Below are 19466 nucleotides of genomic sequence, written 5' to 3' on the forward strand. Positions count from 1 at the left end.
TTTTTCTTGTAAGGCAGTATTTTCAAAGTTCTCTTGTACATGAATATCTCCGAAATTATAATTAATGAGATCTACTAAATGACTTACATTTATAATCGGTCTACTGGATAACAACTAAGACAGTCATTAATCCATTAAGAAATTATGAAATTCATGTAAAACATATTTCATTCAGTTCACTGTTTCCCAATACAATTAACGCCATTGTATCTATGAAATGATATTGAATTTCAAGGATTTCATAAATACAATGGTCTTAATCGTATCGACAAAAACAGTGAAGTGTTCAGACAGCTGCTGAATTAGTTTTGACTTCCTTGGTACCAGAAAGCCTGACAGGAAACCTATTATTGCCTATGAAAATAAAACGAACGGCTGTTCTCGGATTTTTCATTTCCCTGATACCTTTCGTGTGCAGTACACAAGGTGCTTTTTCTCAACCTTCTACACATGGGTGTCGATCCCGGGGGGGATGGGGGGATATATCCCCCCCAATATTTCAGGTGGGGGGGATGGCCTGTACAATCATCCCCCCCAATAATTCACCATCAAAAAACAAAAAAATGAAGAGAAAAATTAAGAGAGCCCGATGAGGGTTATTACTCGCAAGATGACCATCTATATAATATATATTTGCTATCTCATTTTCATAATACATACATAATATACAAAGTAAATGAGACAACCGTTTATGAGACAAGAATAAATTCAATTCTCGCTCATACGGCTTCATCAGGATTATTGATGAATTTATTCAATTTGTTCAATCAACAGCATCATAGAAATGCAGTGCGCCGAATGCAAAGACGCAGTGTTAAAAAGCAACGAGCTAAATGTTAAGCACGAGGCGCAAAAGTAGCAATCTGCAATGCACATCAGACAATCCTGGACAGTGTAAACACAGATGAACTCTGTGACAAATTCGTGATGAGATCGGAGACAAGGAGAAAGCTTCCGCGCTTTGCGCGGGAGCATGGAACTGAATTCATACGAGGATTTAGAGTCGAGAATGGTTCAACGAATCGTTTTCTTTCTTTAATAATCTAATAAAATGTCATAGCTTCCGCGCTTTGCGCGGGAGCGGGGAAACTGAATTCAGACAAGGATTTAGAGTCGAGAACGGTACAACAAATCATCTTCTTTCTCTAATAATCTAATAAAACGTCAAAGCTTCCGCGCTTTGCGCGGGAGCGGGGAAACTGAATTCAGACAAGGATTTAGAGTCAGGAACGGTATAACGATTCGTTTTCTTTCTCTAATAGTTTAATGAAACGTCATAGCTTTCCCGCTTCGCGCGGGAGGGGAGGGGAACTTGATTCAAACATTAAGGATTAAGGGTCGAGAATGGTTCATCGAATCGCCTACTTTCTTTAATAATCTAATGAAATGTCAGAGCTTCCGCGCTACGCGCATAAAGAGGAACTTTTCAAACAAGGATTAATAGTCGAGAACAGTACAACGAATCGTCTTCTTTCTGTAATAATCTTATGAGATGTCAGAGCTTCCGCGCTATGCGCGGAGGAAGGGAAGCTTAATCCAAACAAGGATCAAGAGTCGAGAACGGTCCAACGAATCGTCTTCTTTTTCTATTAATTTAATGAAACGTCAAAGCTTCCGCGCTTCGCGGGGGAGGGGGGAAACTCCGCCTCCCTGCACCCAACCCCTGGGAGCGTGCTCAATACCGCCCCCCTAAAATGAAATCATGGCTTCGCGCTTGGGGAGGGGGTGTAACCTGCCACACGCTTCTACCTCTTGGTTGCTTTGATCCATTGCCGAAAATATTTTGGCACCTATCATCCCCCCCAACCACGGATACAAATCGACACCCTTGCTTCTACATGTAAATACATTTCATTGTATGCATTCATAATGAGGAGAAAGAAGATCTTATTAATCATCATTTCCGGCAAACTGAAGTAGCCAAATCTTTCCACATCTATTTGTCACAGGTCCATGCAGCAAAGAGGTGTTTCACAAAGCCTTTTTTTCTCCACTTGCCTGTCTAGGTCTACACAGGTCGTTCCCTCAACAATTCTCAGGATTTATTTGACCTCATTCTCATTTCGGCAGACTAGAAGATCCGCAGCTTCCTTCCTTCGCTCATCTCGATCCTTGTGGCACTACATGGTCCCATCTCACAACAGATCTCGTAGGACAGAAAATCCTTTTCCTCCTTCGAGCTGGTGAAGGTCGTTAGTGACGCGCGGTGGTCAGTGGTCTCGTAACCGGGAGGTCCTGGGTTCGAAACCAATTTGATGCGCTACTGCCCTTTGGCAAGGCATTAATCCTCATACCAAATCTCTCAGAGAGGACTTCAAGCCATCGGTCCCCAGTTGCTTACCCCTCTACAAGCAGACACATGCTTTCTTTAATAGCAGCCGAGTAAAACAAACAAACAAACCAACCAAGCAAGGTCCTTGTAAAAAAGAAGGGTTTGTCCATCGATTGATCTCAAAGACCACTTCATTTCCAGCAGACTGAAACATCCACATCTTTCTCCACTTGCTCATCGAGGTCCTTGTGACTCATTCCCGTCCCACAACAAATCTCATCAAAATTCAGCTTGCCTTGCATCCACCTGGACGGAGGCAAACAAAATTTGATACAAAGTGATTCAAGTAAGAATCCTTATTGAAACTGGAATATTCAATGCAATTAAATGCAATTAAAAAATGGTTAATTAGTCATGGTTTGCAGCAATAAGATGAATTGCAAATGTATATATATATATATATATACAAGATTGAAATTCAAATTATATACCGTAGCAATATATGCGAATTTGTAAAAAAATTGTCTGACTAAAATTATCAACATAATGATACAGATAAAATACATTGTTATAAATCTGGAAAAGTTATATACAAATATTATCAATAAAAATTGAGTACCTTTAAAAATTAAACTTAATTAATAAGTCCAATTAGTGCATGAAATAGATATTGCAAAATCACTGTAGTTAGTCAATTTTGATGACATGGAATAGTGTCCTCATCAACTTTAATGTTGATGGAGGGGGGGGGGGGTTCACACTAAAAGGGCTGTCCATTAGAAATTGCAATATCAAACCATTTAAGTGCCTACAGGTTTGAATATCGCATCTGGAAGAAACTTTCAAATAATTTTCACATCTTAATATTAGATAACATACCTGTCTAGATTTCTACCAGCGTTGTGTTGCCCGTTATGTTGCCCGTCTGCAGTCTGTAGCTTTACAGGATACTTGTGTAATCTTCTAATCAGCCCTTTCACAACTCCAAACTGAATGAGATGTCTGTATTTAATAGAGAAACATAATCTTTATTACAATGATAGTATCTTTATATGCAGTAATCTACTGTCCAAGAAATGATTAAAAGTTAACTATTGCTATGAATGTCGCTTTTTTTAAATCTATTACCAATTTCAATTCAATTCAATTTCTACTGTCAGTCATCACTTTGAGAGACCGGTTTGACCATACTCGTTTTCCCCAATAGTATGTAGTGTTATGAAAACCGATTTCGAATTTCAATCATAAATATCTTGATAATCACACAGGCGATGGGCTTGTAAAAGTCATGGGGTTCCTGACTGACTTAAAGCCTTATAATTATCAGTGCAGCATGAGCTAAATCAAAGATTTATTTTAAAGGATCTACGACAAAGTTAACGGATCCCTTTAAATGAACCCACCTTTCACATATATTGAGTGCTCTAGGGTTGTGTCTCATACACAGATCTCTGACAGTCATTCCTGGGCAAAGGGAGCTGTACAGCAGCATCACAGACCTCAACGTTGGAGGATTGTGACCTGAAATAAATAAATAAATAACTAAATGAATAAATCACTAATAACTAAATAGCTAGCTAATCAAACAAATAAATGAACATATAATTAACTAATAAATAAATGAATAGTAATCATAATTAAAAAAAATAAGAAGTCTATATATGAAGGATTGAACTCTGTGATGATGTAAACAGTATACTACCGGTATGTAAACAATATCAGGCACTGACTTATATACACATGGAATACATTTAAATGAGCATTCATATGATCTGTGATAACATCAGAGAGTCAAAGGACAAAAAAAGATAAAAAGAGATAACATTCCAGATAACCAATATAAATGCATTGTCAGTTATCATCTGTTTAGGGTCAGAAGGGTATCTCTGTAATAAATGAAATGGTTCTGGAACCCACCAGATGACATCTATCTATCACAATCGTAGTTGACAAAATTCAGATTGCAAATATTTAGAAGTTTTGCATTCTATTTAAAAAAAAGATCATGCCTTTCTATTAACAATGAACATTAACAACAGTTCATTTATTGATGTATTAAAAGATGGATCAATTACTTATGCCAAGGGAGAGAGGGCAGGAGAGAGGAGGAGAGAGATAAAGAGAGAGAGAGCAGAAGGGAGTGGGAGAGAGAGCAGGAGGGAATGAGATAGAACAGGAGGGAGTGAGAGAAAGAGAGAGAGGGGGAGGGGGAGAGAGACAGAGAAAGAGAGATAGAGAAAGAGAAGGGAGGGCGAGAGGGGGGAGAGAGGAGGGAGAGAGACAGAGAGAGAGAGAGAGAGATATGATACCTGGGAGTGTGACGTATTCAATGCATTCTCTCTGTAGCTGGGTATTTTCCATTAGGGTGTTAATGGATGGCTGTACCATGTACACATTGGAATACTGAAAATAAAAAATATGGTGCAGAAAAATAACAAAATTACCCCCAAAACATCAAAGTTGGAGATATTCTGTTTCTGGTGGATCTGTAGACAATCACTGCCTCAAATCAACAACAAGGATAACATGATTTAATAATAATAATGAATGTTATTTGTATAGCGCATATCACTAACACAAAGTATGCGCTTAGAAAAGAAGGAAAATAACAATGTTTTCACAGACAATCAAATATTTGTGAGTGAACTTTACTGATTTAAAATGCCCTTAAATCCTGTTTTCTTTGCTGACATAATATAGCATGAAAATTTCTGGGTTACACAACCATTGAAACTGATATCTGGATAATATGCCTTATAAGGTAATAAGAATAAATTGTTGGAATTGAATTTATTCATTTTTCCTCCATGTTTTTATATTTACCTGAAAGATAGGAACAATAGTGATGACTCCATAGTACCTGAAAAGGCAAAAAGAAAAAAATGTAATAGGAGCCAATGAAAGTAGAATACAAACGTAAAGGAATAAATTTAAACAAATTATAGAATCTGACTTTTCATTGATTTGACCCATTACAAATAAGAATACAGCACTATCAGGTCAGTGGACAATATTTACTACCGTATTTGATTTTTAGATTTAACTCAATTCTTCACATATTGCAGTCTGATTTATGGTAATCTTACTATTCATCAAGTCAAAATTGAGTCTTCCCTAAGGAGAGATCAAACACAACACAATTTATGGAGGTATAATATCTTAGGTATGTATTTATTTACACACTTCAAATCTTGACAAGATTCAAATCTATATATGGAGGTAAAGTGTATAATATGTTAGGTACATTTATCTATTTACACACTTACAGCAAGTTCTGCAGGCAAATATTTTCATAAAGATATAATATCTTGGGTACATATATCTATTTATCTATATCTATTTACACACTTACAGCAAGTTTTGCAGGCAAATCTTGACAAGATTCAAATCAACATCTGCTTCTACAGCTATTCTTTGAACATGATTAACTCCATCAATGTATTGAAGAATCTTGGAAATAAAACAATTAAAAGTAATAATATTAAATGACATGCCATTTGCAGTATGCAATGATATTATACACGAAAGGAGAAATGCTGTGCAGCTATATTTTCATTAAAAACATGTAAAATTATAACAATTTTCATTATACATCTAAAGGACATTAATGAAATTTGAATAAACCTTCTTTTGCACAGGCCTCTATCCATAGTGTCCTTTTAATTGTTTTTCATTATGAACATTTAAGTTTGAGAGCTAGGATGGAACATTCCATTAATTTCAGCATATCTTGATTGCTAACATGGAATCCCTTTTCGAAAGCCCTTTACATAATACACAATTCAGTATCCCCTTCCCCCTTCCATAACTACAGGAGATTTATTACTACACTGAAGAGTTTACGTTACTGTGGGTAAGGTACCTGTTGCGTGGTGAGGTCCCATTGATTGTTTTCATAATGTTCTTTACTGCAGAGAAACATGGGTACATGGTGCTCTAAAACTGACTGAGGTTCTTTGGTAGGCGGTACAATCTTCAGATGAATGGTGTTAGAATCATCTGCCAAGACAAATATCAGTTAGATGAAATATTAATCAAGCAATTAAAATCCTTCTATATATGTACAGGTAACATTGCATTTATATATATATATATATATATGAATAAGGAATAAATCAGTTCTGGGCCCAGTCTTGTAAATAGTTGCCATTGATCTAAACGAATCGCAAGTCCTCTAATCAATTGCAAGTTTGCAATCTCCTATCTCTCCAACATAAGTTGTAATTGATATCGATAGCAAATAAGTTGCGATTAATCTAAATTGTTTATAAGACGGGGCCCTGAATTGAAATAAATTGCTTGCTTTTCACAATTTTAATTATTTCATGCAAGAGGTATTTCAAGAAAGGAATATATAATTATTAAAATGTCTAATATAAAATGCCTTGTAAAAAAAGAGTTGATCCACAGTTTTTGATGCATAAAAGAAAAACATTGTCTTCACTATTGCTTTATAAAGTTTTTGATCCCTTTTGTCAGTCCATTCAAAAGAATAAGCATTGGTTTCCAAATTTGATATTGGATTTCCTAAAAAAGGGTTTCAGTCATGAATCAACCAATCAAGGAACATGTTGGTTATCACCAGAAAATTCTTACTCACTTATTGGTACGGAACATTTTCCAAATTCATTCAGATGACTCAAAAGTTTCTCCAAAATGTCTGGCACTCTGCACTTGGTTTCTTCATTTGATAGAAAAGCACACTCAAGCTGTTATGTCAAGAGAGGAAAAATGTAAGTTTGAGATACCGGTAAGCATACAGAAACAACATCAAAATAATACAAAAAGAAAACAAATACAATATACACAATCCATTTTCCTAGTGATTGAAAGTCAATATGTCAAACTTAAAACATGGTTTACAATTACCATTTGGTTTAATAAAACATGCCCTTTTTCACAATAATATGATAGCTAAGATCACTTTCAGACACTATGAAAGTAATTACATTACAATATTACATTATCTTAATTGCTACATTAATACATTATAACTACGGTATTAGCACTTGAAAGTGACTTTACTCATTGTATAGAAAATATAGTATTTTTTATGATATGAAGTTCCAATAGTCAAAACAGCACTTCTTGATGGAGATAATTTCTTTGCATATTGATATGTGCAAAGTGGGAGAAGGGGTAAATAAAATCATTTGCATTAAACGTAAATAGTTACCTCGAGTGTTGTGAAGTAGGCAGATAGCTTCTTGACTAGCGTTTCATAGGATGATACGTCTGTGGTTGAGTCACACACAAAACAGACGTTGAAGAGATACTCATTCCTGGCATATTTATCATCTCGGATACAGCTGGGCCATCCAATTACCTTCCCCTGCTTAACATTACTGAAGAAGAAAGAAAAAAACAAATGTGTTACAACATCATCTTCTACCAGATCTCAGTGGCCCATATTCTGAAGTCTGGTTTAACTTTAAACCTGGGGTTTGACTAAACCAGACTTCAGAATACAGGCCAGTAACTGGCAATGTACGACATAACAATGAAATGAAAATTCAAAATTTGAAGGATTCATTTGTTTTGATAAATAAGGAAGAAACACAAATATCATACACGTCTCTAATCAAACAGATGCACTTTTTAACAAATAGCATACCATCACTCATCCAATAAAGAATCATGATATCTATCAATATAACATAAAAGTGATGGTTAATTCATCAAGTGAAACTTATCATGATCATGCCCTAAATTTTGGCAATATTATATAGCACAGAATAATCCTTATTTGTTTACTATCATGCCATTAGAAATTGAACCGAATTACCAATCTTATTATACAAAACAAACAACAAAATTGATGAAATACACTAGCTGATAATTAACTTACACAGTGATAAGCTTGTCTTGTAATTCAGGCTTTGGGATGATATAGACAGAGAATATATCAAACAGCTCCCTGGAAATATAATCATCTGGAACCTGCAACAAAAGAAATGTAAACCTCTGATCATTTAAAGATAAAGTTCAGTTGTGGTCATGCGATTGCATTGTGAAAGAAACAATGTGAATCGATCAGAAAAAGTTGATCATGTAGTATACGTATTGGTGTGCACTGCAAGGTTCTGGAATCATCAAAATGATATGAAATTTGGCCCAGTCTTGGTAGAGTAACAAGCACTGTGCACAGAAAGATGTACCATATATACATGTAAGACTACACAACCATGGGGCATAACAATCAGGCCTCATTTTAAGCCGTTACTTGTCATATTTAGAATATGGAGGCATTTGAAGAGTCATGCTTTTCAGGGAACATTTTTTCTCTCAAGTTCTTCCACACTTGTATAATAACAATGATAATGCTACAAAAAAACCTTCTCTTTAACTGTAAATTTGTTTGCATTCTGTGAAAACAATTTCATTAGATCAAAAATATTGTAACATCATCTAGTTTTATATCTTGACTTTTTCATATCAAATTGAGAAAGAATGGGAAATGCTATAAAGCAATATATTTCAAAGAAGAAGTCAAGAAAGTAGATGACAGAGTTTAAGATTTCCTGCAAAGTCTCCCAACCCCACAATAATGAAGCACCTTATTTACATTATCTTACTCTTAGGAGTAAGATTAGAAACTTAGGTAGGATATTGCAAAATACCTGGTAAGTGATTTTAGGTCCAGCTTGTGGATGAAATTCACTGAAGAAGATGCATTTCAGTTTACCTACAGGGAATGCTGCCATAATCTGCAAAAGAGAAACACAAGTACAGTTATAATAGTAGACCAAAATCCAAATGCTGTTCCACTGAGACTAGATCTAGATCTATGTCTGCATTGTCTGGCTTAGACCGAATTTTCCTGTCTCTTTCGTTTGTTAGCCTCTGATTTGGGTAAGGTCGGCTCTCTCTTTAGAGACAGAACAGCCCTATACGCTGTAGTGGACGCGCGTTTGTGTAAAGAAACGTTACACAAAACTTGGCCAAACTTGATCCCTAATTTTGATATTTTGCCGGATGCGTATCCGATGCATTTCAAGTCCTAAATTAGCTAAATGCTTAACTACTTCGGTTCCACTTACCAACTTGACTACTTACTTTACTTTTTTTTACTTTATCAGCCGTTGTCAATCCACTGCAGGATGAAGGCCTCAGCATGATGTTTCCAAATTCTTCTGTTCAGCGCCTGTTGGTGCCAATTTGTCTGTCCCCAGAACTGTTGCAGCTCGTCTCGCCATCTTTTTCTTCGACGTCCCCTGTTTCGTTTTCCCTCATATGGTGTCCAGTGAGTGATTGCTGAGCTCCAGCGATTGTCATTCCTACGGCTGATGTGGCCCGCCCAATTCCATTTCCTTTTTTTCACTGTTTCAAGGATGTCCTGGGGGGTGTTTCACAAAGATCCTAAGTAGAACTTAACTCTAAGTTGGACTTAAAAATTATGGACAGCCATTGGAGTCTTTAAATGAAATATATTCAAAAGCAGAAATTCCAAGTATTTTAGACTTTTTATTAATTCCACATCCAGAACATGAAATCTCCTTGATGATAGAAAATATGAATGATTTCAATAAACAATGAATGCCTTTCAAAATAACTTTTACAAATTATTTTCAAAGACGCTAATGGCTTTCCATATTTTTTAAGTCCAACTTAGAGATAAGTTCAACTTAGGATCTTTGTGAAACACCCCCCAGGACTTTTGTCTGTTCCCTGATCCATTTGTTCGTTTTTCTGTCTTTGTATGTGATGCTTAGAATACTTCTTTCCATGTTGTGTTGCGAGGCTGCTAGCTTTCTTTCCATTTTTGAAGTTAGTGTCCATGTTTCTGCAGCATATGAGATTGCTGGGATGATGCACTGGTTATATACTTTCTTTTTCAGGCATAATGGAAGTTTGCCTTTCATGATGGTGCTGTATCTGCCAAAGGCTCGCCATCCAGCTTTGATTCTTCTTCTTATTTCGTTGTCTTGATTTTTGTCTTGGAGGGAGAAACGTTGCCCTAAGTAGATATACTCCTCTACTTGCTCCATTTTGGTACCGTTCACTTGGATTTGTTTTGGATCTTTGGCTGATCCTGCCATGACTTTAGTCTTCTTCATGTTCATTTTGAGGCCTGTTAGTTGGCTTGCATCGTCCAGTTCTTGCAGCATTGTTTCGAGGTCGTTTAAGTTGTGAGATATGATGACAATATCGTCTGCAAATCTTAGGTGACTCATGTTTTCCCCGTTTATGTTGATTCCCTTTGATGACCAGTCTAATGTTTTGAAGATGCTCTCTAGGCAAGCAGTGAAGAATTTTGGTGAGCCGGTGTCTCCCTGTCTAACTCCCTTTCTTATCATGATTTTGTTGCTGGCCTTGTGCATTCTGACAGTGCTGTAGCAGTCTGAGTAAATGTCTTTAAGGATTTTGATGTATGCCTTGTTGATTCCTTGGTCTTGAAGTGCCTTCAGTACTGCATAGGTTTCTACGGAATCAAATGCCTTTTCGTAATCTACGAATGCTACGCATAGAGGGATGTTGAACTCTTGGCATTTTTCTTTCAGTTGATTAATGGTGTGGATGTGGTCCATAGTTGAGAAACCCCTTCTGAAGCCTGCCTGCTCACTTGGTTGGTTGTTATCAAGGATTTTCTCTAGCCTGTTGGTGATGATTTTTGTGTACAGCTTATACAGGTTTGAGAGGAGGCTGATGGGTCTGTAGTTCTTTAGATCTCGCTTGTCCCCCTTTTTGTGCAGAATTATCATTGTAGCTTCTTTCCATTGATGTGGTATCTTCCTCGTTTGCATACATGCATTGTAAAGTTTGGCTAGTTCCTGAGTTATTGTGTCTCCTCCTTCTTTGATTGTGTCTATAAGTATGTTGTCTGGGCCTGGTGACTTCCCTCTCTTCATTTGATTTATTGCATGTTGAACCTCCCAATCAGTTACAACTGGGATCTCTTCTTGTGGTTCTTCTGGATCTTCTGTCTCTTTATTGCTATTGTATAGTTGTTCATAAAACTCTTCAATTCTTTGAAGTATCTGGTCCTGATCTGTGATTTCTTGTCCATTGCTGTCGAGGAGGTTTGTGATTTTCTGTTTTCCATGTGCTAGTTTCTTGTAAGTTTTCTTCAGGCTTCTGTTTTCCTCAATTGTGGATTTGATGATCGTTGCGTTGTAACTACGGATGTCTTCACGTAGCTTTTTCCTTACTGATTTGCAGGTTTCTACGTATTCAACATTTTGGATGCCTATGCCTTCTGATTTCATGTTCCTTCTTTTTTCCATGAGTTTTCTGGTAGATTCTGATATCTTGTTTTCACAGGTTTTTGGTTTTTTCCCTGCGATCTTTATGGCCGTTTCTTGACTACTTAAATCCGTTTAATGGTCCCTTTTCAAGAAATTATGGGTCAAGATCGACATCCATGAGAAAATTTTGCAGCCGCGTCTCATTCCTTCTAGTCTACGCCGAAGGCAAAATGGTTTTAACGGAAATTCTGTGCACGAGCTACGAGTTCGTAATGACATGCACAGTATTTCCGTTATAACCATTTTGCCTTCGGTGTAGAGTAGAAAGAATGAGATGCGGCTGCAAGATTTTCTTCATGGATGTCGGTCTTGACCAATAATTTCTTGAAAAGGGACCATTAAACGGATTTAAGTAGTCATGTTGGTAAGTGGAACCGAAGTAGTTAAGCATTTAGCTAATTTAGGACTTGAAATGCATCGGATACGCATCCGGCAAAATATCAAAATTAGGGATCAAGTTTGGCCAAGTTTTGTGTAACGTTTCTTTACACAAACGCGCGTCCACTACAGCGTATAGGGCTGTTCTGTCTCTAAAGAGAGAGCCGACCTTACCCAAATCAGAGGCTAACGAACGAAAGAGACAGAAAAATTCGGTCTATGTCTGGCTCTACTGATCACCTCAAGTAAAGAGACCCTGGCATCCTGGGGGCGGTTTTCTGAGATGCATTTTGTCTCACTGAGATAAAATACCCTTAACTTTAAGTCTTTTTAAAAACCAGTATTCTCAGAATCATGTTATCTCAATTTTATCTTGGTAATCTTGGTAGATCTTGACTTGATGAAGGCGCTATAGCTCAGTCGGTAGAGCTAGTGCATGGTCTCTTAATCCGGTGACCCGGGTTCGAAACCTAGTGGATGTGCTAGTACTAGTACGGCCTACTGCCCCAGGCTTTGGTAAGGCATTAATCCTCATTACCAGGTTCCTTCGGAGAGGACCTAAGCCGTCGGCCGTCTAGTTGCTTACTAACAACTATTTTATGCTTTCTTAGCACGTTAGCAGTCAGGTAAAATAACCACCACCACCACCACCACCATCACCACCACCACCACCACCACCAAAATCATATTTAATTTATTGACCCTTGCCTTGGCTTTAAACTTTTTTGATATTCTCAATCATAACCATCATACCAGTACACCCTGATCACCATGCACCACCACGACACGAGCTCGTCAATAAACCAGTGATTTTATGAGGTTAATTAGTCATACCAATTATTTGATTTGCTCTAGCTGTGGTGTGACAGTAGACTACTAACTTAGTAAACTTCTTAGCTCGCCTTCGACCTTCTCGCTGATCGCGGCTGTGCTGTGTACTATACTGTGCAACTGTCGGCAAAATTAGGCTCACAGTGCTTGGCTATGAGCCGTCTGTAAGGCCAATTAAAATCATAGGAAAAGAAACTGCAAAGCCAGACATAAACGTGAAAACAGACTCATGGTCCAAAATGATAGGTTACATTTTTACAGTCATGTCCATTTATATTTTTATTTAAATTTTAAACAGATACAAATACATTATATGATTATTTACTGTGAATAAAAACTAATTTAATTAATTGATCATGTACATCCTAATCCTTTTCCTACAAAAGCGCATGAAAATAAATCTAAATCTTACCTTCACCATCCTATTTTAAAAAATGCACCGTACCTATTGCAGGGCCGATTGCGCAACATTTTCTTCGTGCAGTCGATATCACCGGTCAGCTGCAATGCAGGGGTCAGTGGAATCTGCTCGACTGTAGACAGGCAAGTTACGATTATCATTTTTATTTAATACTCGACTTTCTTAATTTCATTCAGTTCTGTTGTTCATGGGAGTCACAGTAAATTGGGTGATGTTAGTAGAATTTACCAATAGCAAACTTCAGATCAATCTAGGGTCTAGATGATAATTACAAAGAAAAGAGACAAAAGCTGCTCTTTCTTTACGACAGGCCGCACAGGCCTATGCATTGCTTATTAGCATTGACCACTATCACTAGCTATGTGTTCCTGGTACTTGCCCCACCTACCATCCCAGTGTAGCTGCGCTTCCTGAGCTAGCTGCTAAAAGGGATTACTCCATTAAAGGCATTACTGTGCCTGGCCTGGTTACACAGCTGGTAATTTTGTAATGCTGCAAAGCATTTTTAATTTCACTTCAGTTTTCAGCAAAACGAGAACTTGACTTACACTGTTTTTTTACCAGTTCAATATATCTACCTGCCTGTCAGCCTGTCACCTGCAAATGATCTTCACACTTGAGTTGACTCTTGCCTTTTTTTTTTTGGTGTGTGCATGTTTATTATTTTATTTTTGTTTTGTTTTGTTCTTTATTTCGTTTACCTTTTTGGCAGTATCCTAAAGAAATTAAATCCACTTTCTCTTGATTTTTTAATTGTAGAATTCAAGCAGTCACAATCTTGTGAACTATAAAAGAAAGAAAGAGGCATACGCAACTAATACAGAATATACCAGCATCATGAATAAGCTGAGGGTTGCTGTGATTGGTGGAGGAGCAGCTGGGCTTTGTGCCGCAAGATACATGGGAGCGAGACCAGACAGATTTGAACCGGTTGTCTTTGAGAAAGCCGATCGCGTTGGAGGCACTTGGGTTTATACAGAGGAGACTGGGAGGGACAGACATGGTCTGCCCATCCATTCAAGCATGTATTCATCACTCAAGTAAGAACTATAAATATGTCAAATTTAACTTATGAATTCAAGAATTCATACCTTTATGATTAATTTTCTCTATGTAGTCTAATCAATTTATAATGGATTGCCTAGGCTAGTTGCAGAAAAAGAAAAAAAAAAAATTGAATGATTTTTAAACCCTTATTTATGATTACGACATATATTCTGTAAACGATATAGTCCAGTAATTGAATGATGTAAATGGAATGCTAAGAAATATTTTTTTAATTATTTTGCTCTCTTTCCTTCTTTTCTTCACCTGACCTCCAGAACCAACCTTCCCAAAGAAGTGATGGCTTTTCCAGACTTCCCCTTTGACAGTTCTCTTCCATCTTTTATCAAGCATACAGAGATGCTTAGATATCTGGAACAGTATGCCGACCATTTCAATCTCCTCAAGCATATACAGGTAAACCTATTTGACTGTGCTAGTAGACGATACTGGACTATAATATTGAATGATTGAATTCTATCGCATCCGGACACCTACCCCCTGGACATCTAACCCCTGGATAACCACCCCTAGTCAACTACCCCCTAGGACAACTACCCCCTAGGGCGTCTACCCCCAAGGACGACTACCCCCCGGGACAACTACCCATGATCAACTACCCCCCAAACAACTACCCCTAGGACAACTACCCCTCGGACAACTACCCCCCCCCCCCAGAACTACCCACTAAGACAACTACCCACTAAGACAACTACCCCTGGACAACTACCCCCTAGGATAGTTGTCCTAGAGGATGGTTGTCGTAGGGGGTAGTTATCTGGGGAGTAGTTGTCCGGGGGGTAGTTGTCCGGGGGGTAGTTGTCCCAGGGGTTAGTCGTCCTAGGGGGTAGTAGTCCTAGAACTAATTTCTATAAATATAGTGTCATATATTTTTGATACAGAAGTATTTGTACAACTACAGTGAAACCTCATCAGAAAGAGTTCTGATATAACAAGGTATATGTTATGTCAAGGTGACTTTGCTGATCCCGCTCTTTATATTCTTTTTTTGTTAAACCCTGATGTAACAAGATTCCTGATAAAACAAAGTAATTTCCATGTTCCCAAGGACATTGTTATAATGAGATTCCACTTTACAAGTTATGTGTTATAAACTTGTAATTTTTGCATGGCTGAGCAACTGCCATATTGGAGAATGTATAAGAAATCATGAATAAGATATATGACATTAGAATTTTTTTAATTTTGCATATTGAAAGGAAACCAAATTCATGAAGCTTGCAGTAGTATTTATAAATAGGATCATGTTTACCAATTCATTGTGTGTTTTCCTCCTTTCATTTGAAGTTCAACACCATAGTTGAATCTGTGAGACCTGTGAAACCATCAGGTGATACTCAATCTGTCACGTGGGAAGTCAAAGTTCGCGATGTGGAGAATCAGGAATCTGGTGCGTCCGTCACCTCTCACTATGATGCTGTCATGGTTTGCAATGGGTATGTGATTTGGGGTTACAACAGAAAATAAACTACATTGATAAAATGTAGTAATATGTGTTGAAATGTTCTAAATACATGTACATTCAATAAACTGGTTTACAAATATATTCAAATTTTATGGACACTTTTTATACATAGGTGGTTCTTGATAACCTGAAAGCTTGCCAGACTTAGCAACATGTAGACTGGATTCCAAGTATTGTAGTTCATTCCGCATTGGTAACAGGTTAATTGAATAACACGTCAGTAGGTCCTAGGAAAGAAAAATCCATGAATTTGAAAGTGTTAGTAAGCTGGTCTATTCATTATCATTTTGTTTCACAATTCAGTATTTTTTTTGCCATTTAATATGCTTGGGAGGAGTTCATTGTTAGGGGGCCCTGTCTGGAATAACAGCCTTCAGTGGGTCATGATGTAAGCACTTCTCTTGCTCCCCACATCTTCACATCAGTGGGGTTTTACAACCGGTAGCTAGGTTAAACTCAGAGCCTGATTGGAAATTCTCCAGTAGCTCAGTTGCCATAAACCTTTCAGATTTTTCTCCAGGCAAGCTCATGGATTATGAATTCTCTGTATGACACCAATTGTAGTCTATGGTTTTAGAAGAAGAGGATGATGTTTGTTTTAAGGGGGGGGGGGGGTTGTGTGTGTGTGGTAATAAATCAGGGAACTTGCATGCTATTTAATGCCTGATTCTTTCTGTTTTACCTGGCTACAGCTGTAGTGATTTTAAGGTGTGCAATGCCAGAGAGTAGATTGGTTATGTCAATATCTAGGGCCATTTATATATAAGCAGGAGATTCCTTTTTAAAATTCCTCGCCATTTCCTCCAAGAATCTGCAAATAGCGCTAGAGCTCTGTAGAATCATCTTCAAGAATTTAGTTACGATGTTTCTTGATACGCATGCATGAATGATGCAATTAATCAGTTGTTTCATTCTTCTCTCTCTCTCTCTCTCTCTCTCCTACTCCAGGCATTATGCACTTCCGAAGATTCCAGATATGGATGGGCTGGATACCTTCTCCGGTCAAATCCTTCACAGTCACAACTACCGTCATCCAGAAACCTTCAAGGATCAGTCAATCTTGATTGTGGGTGCTGGTGCCTCGGGGATAGACATAGCACTAGACTTGTCACCCCATGCGAAGCAGGTAGTCATCAGTCACTGGAAACCAAGATTCAAGACGCCACTCCCAAGTAACGTTAAAGAGGTTCAAGCTATCAAATCGGTCGGCAAGACTGAAGTTGAGTTCCTGGATGGCTGCAAGGATACTTTTGACAGCATCATGTTCTGTTCTGGCTATGACTATGACTTTAGTTTCTTGCATCCAGACTGCTTAGTAGATATTACCGATGGAAGAATTACTCCGCTCTACAAACATGTCATCCACCAAATCTTCCCCAGCCTCTGTTTCATTGGTACCACCATCCGCATTTGTCCATACCCCCACTTCCATGCTCAAACATTGTTTTACCTAGCAGCATTAGACGGCTCTATGAAACTTCCAACACAGAAAGACATGCAAGAAGATGAAGCAAGGGACTACCAAAAGAAATTGGATGAAGGGCTCCCTCATCGCTATGCACACTATATGGGAGAAGGGCAGTGGGGATATACCTCTGACATTCTAAGCTTAGCAGGGGCCGAACAACACAAGCCGGTGGTCAAGAAGTTATACGAGCAGGTAGCTGTGTACAGAAGGACAGATGTACCGAACTACAAGAATATGAATTTCAATGTAGTGGATGATGAAAACTTTGTGCAATTGCAGTCTTTTGAGCAGTGAAAGACTGAAGATTATACTCTTGTCTATTAAAGGGGTCCTTAAAACCTTCAATTCTGTATAATCATTGAAGCAATGATAAACAAATCTCTCTGATCTAGCAGACCTAGGTACTGCAGGTTAATAAAAAGAAATTGATAGTCAAATTTCAAAGCAATGGTCAAATGACAATTTCAGTTTTTTTAATAATTTTTTTTTATTTTTAAAATATCCATTTGTTAATTTTTAACAAATTTTGAAATGATTTGCTTTAAATTTACTACACAGTGTAAGCTGATGAAACAATTTATATGATTATAGTATACGATTCATGCGATTTCTCAGTTTCTCAGCCATTAGGATGCTCCCTATTATCTCTAAAGCAGGCCTTCTCAACTGGCGGCATGCGCGCCACTCGTGGCGCTTGCGGTCAGTCAGAGTGGCGCGCGGCTGTTCCCAAAAATTAATAAAAAATAAATACAAATTGAAAATTAAAAATTAAAGAGAGAAAAAATTAAAAAAATTATATTAAAAAAAAAAAAACTTAGCAAAATCAAAAAGTCAGGAATTCTACTAATTATTTCACATCAATATGAAATTATGATTGATGTTTTATGGAACAAAAAGGTGTTAAAAATGCCACATCTGGGCCTTAACCCTAAAAAGGCCGGGCTATTTGAGGTCTTAGTACGGCCGGGGGGGGGGGGGGGGCATTATGCCCCCCATAAGATCTCGGCCGTGAAGCGGCCGATCTCCGCACAAATTTGCACGCATGTCAAGTGAAGTGTATAGAATACTATGATAATTTCAATTTTTTGAAAAATTCCAAATATCCATGAAAGGATTATATAGAGTGAATAATCATGGATTTTGTGGTTGCACAGAAATGCCCATCTACTCAGACAAGGCTTAATAAATGGAAATACTATTTTGTTAATACTGACACAATCAACTGCTATTTGGAAGTTGTACAGGAACTCAATGTGGTATCAAAATAATAGACATGTAATGGTGAAAGCATAAGTTACCATTAGAAATTAGGAAATCACCATTGTAAATTACTTTTTAAATCAAAACAAAAAGCACATCCTTTCATTTAACTTTATAGATTTAAGCACATCAGGAGCTCTTACAACACAGTAGAATATATGTGCATAATTTCTGCGCTTTATGAATGTATATTCATTATTATTATTATCATTTATGCAGTTAGAATAGAGTTGAATTGAGAACTGTAATACTTTTATAGATATATATATATATATATAATAATAATAATAGCTCGTTCTTATATAGCGCTTTTCAGGACCGCAATCCCTCTCAAAGCGCTTTACAGATAAGTATATTATTACCCCGGTTATTGGATTCAGGCTTACCCGCACACAATGTATGCACATTCTCCACTCCCTGGGAGCATTCCAGCCAGGCGTCATTTAAGAGCACACTTGCTAATCAAACCACATTAGCTTTCGCATCCTACCGGGTACCCATTTAACACCTGGGTGGACAGTGGCAAATGTAGATCAATGTCTTGCCAAAGGACATTAGTGCCGCAGCAGGACTTGAACCACGGACCTTGTGATCCACAGTCGGGTGACATATCCACTCGACCACGACACCTCTACATATATATATATATATATATATATATATATATATATATATATATGACGAAGCTGTTCATGATGACCATGGCCCAACTGGAGATGCCGGTATCTGGATGAACCTGCTCGGTCGTAAAGTGAAGTAGATGGTGGGTTGTCTTTGTATCACATATCATGATATTCAATCAAGAATTATGAATATTAAGATTTAAGAAAGCAGGAAAGTGTGCTGCTGCTCCTGCGCCAGTATTATCAATACTATATCATGACTATGTTATTACATTTATATGGACAGTATCTGCCCTGAAATATATTGGTTTTTCTGTGTAAAGAAAGAATTATTATCCAGACTTTTACAATTAATTAATCAAATTTATTCTCCTGATGAAAATTAAAAGCATACAGATATACCATGTATTTACATAAATGAAATGAAAGCCGGTTTAA

General features: G+C 37.4%; 2 protein-coding genes across 2 annotated transcripts; one reads left to right on the plus strand and one right to left on the minus strand.

Moving 5' to 3' along the window:
* Window positions 1-1777: 1777 nt before the first annotated feature.
* Window positions 1778-12792, minus strand: LOC584205 (GATOR complex protein NPRL2). Its single transcript, XM_030972436.1, has 12 exons — window positions 12730-12792; window positions 8893-8979; window positions 8121-8212; window positions 7449-7617; window positions 6873-6981; window positions 6135-6271; window positions 5625-5722; window positions 5096-5132; window positions 4582-4675; window positions 3676-3793; window positions 3152-3274; window positions 1778-2578 (listed from the first exon to the last, which is right to left on the minus strand). Exons 2-12 carry the CDS (start codon window positions 8974-8976, stop codon window positions 2464-2466), a joined length of 1176 nt encoding a protein of 391 aa, XP_030828296.1. The 5' UTR covers window positions 8977-8979; window positions 12730-12792; the 3' UTR covers window positions 1778-2463.
* A 388-nt stretch (window positions 12793-13180) lies between these two features.
* On the plus strand, window positions 13181-17872 carry LOC591085 (flavin-containing monooxygenase FMO GS-OX-like 4). Its single transcript, XM_790666.5, has 5 exons — window positions 13181-13269; window positions 13907-14187; window positions 14470-14608; window positions 15500-15648; window positions 16626-17872. Exons 2-5 carry the CDS (start codon window positions 13985-13987, stop codon window positions 17437-17439), a joined length of 1305 nt encoding a protein of 434 aa, XP_795759.4. The 5' UTR covers window positions 13181-13269; window positions 13907-13984; the 3' UTR covers window positions 17440-17872.
* The last annotated feature ends 1594 nt before the right edge of the window (window positions 17873-19466 follow it).

Source organism: Strongylocentrotus purpuratus, unplaced genomic scaffold, assembly GCF_000002235.5.
Source record: "Strongylocentrotus purpuratus isolate Spur 01 unplaced genomic scaffold, Spur_5.0 spur5_scaffold_6, whole genome shotgun sequence".
In the NCBI taxonomy this organism is placed as follows: domain Eukaryota; kingdom Metazoa; phylum Echinodermata; class Echinoidea; order Camarodonta; family Strongylocentrotidae; genus Strongylocentrotus; species Strongylocentrotus purpuratus.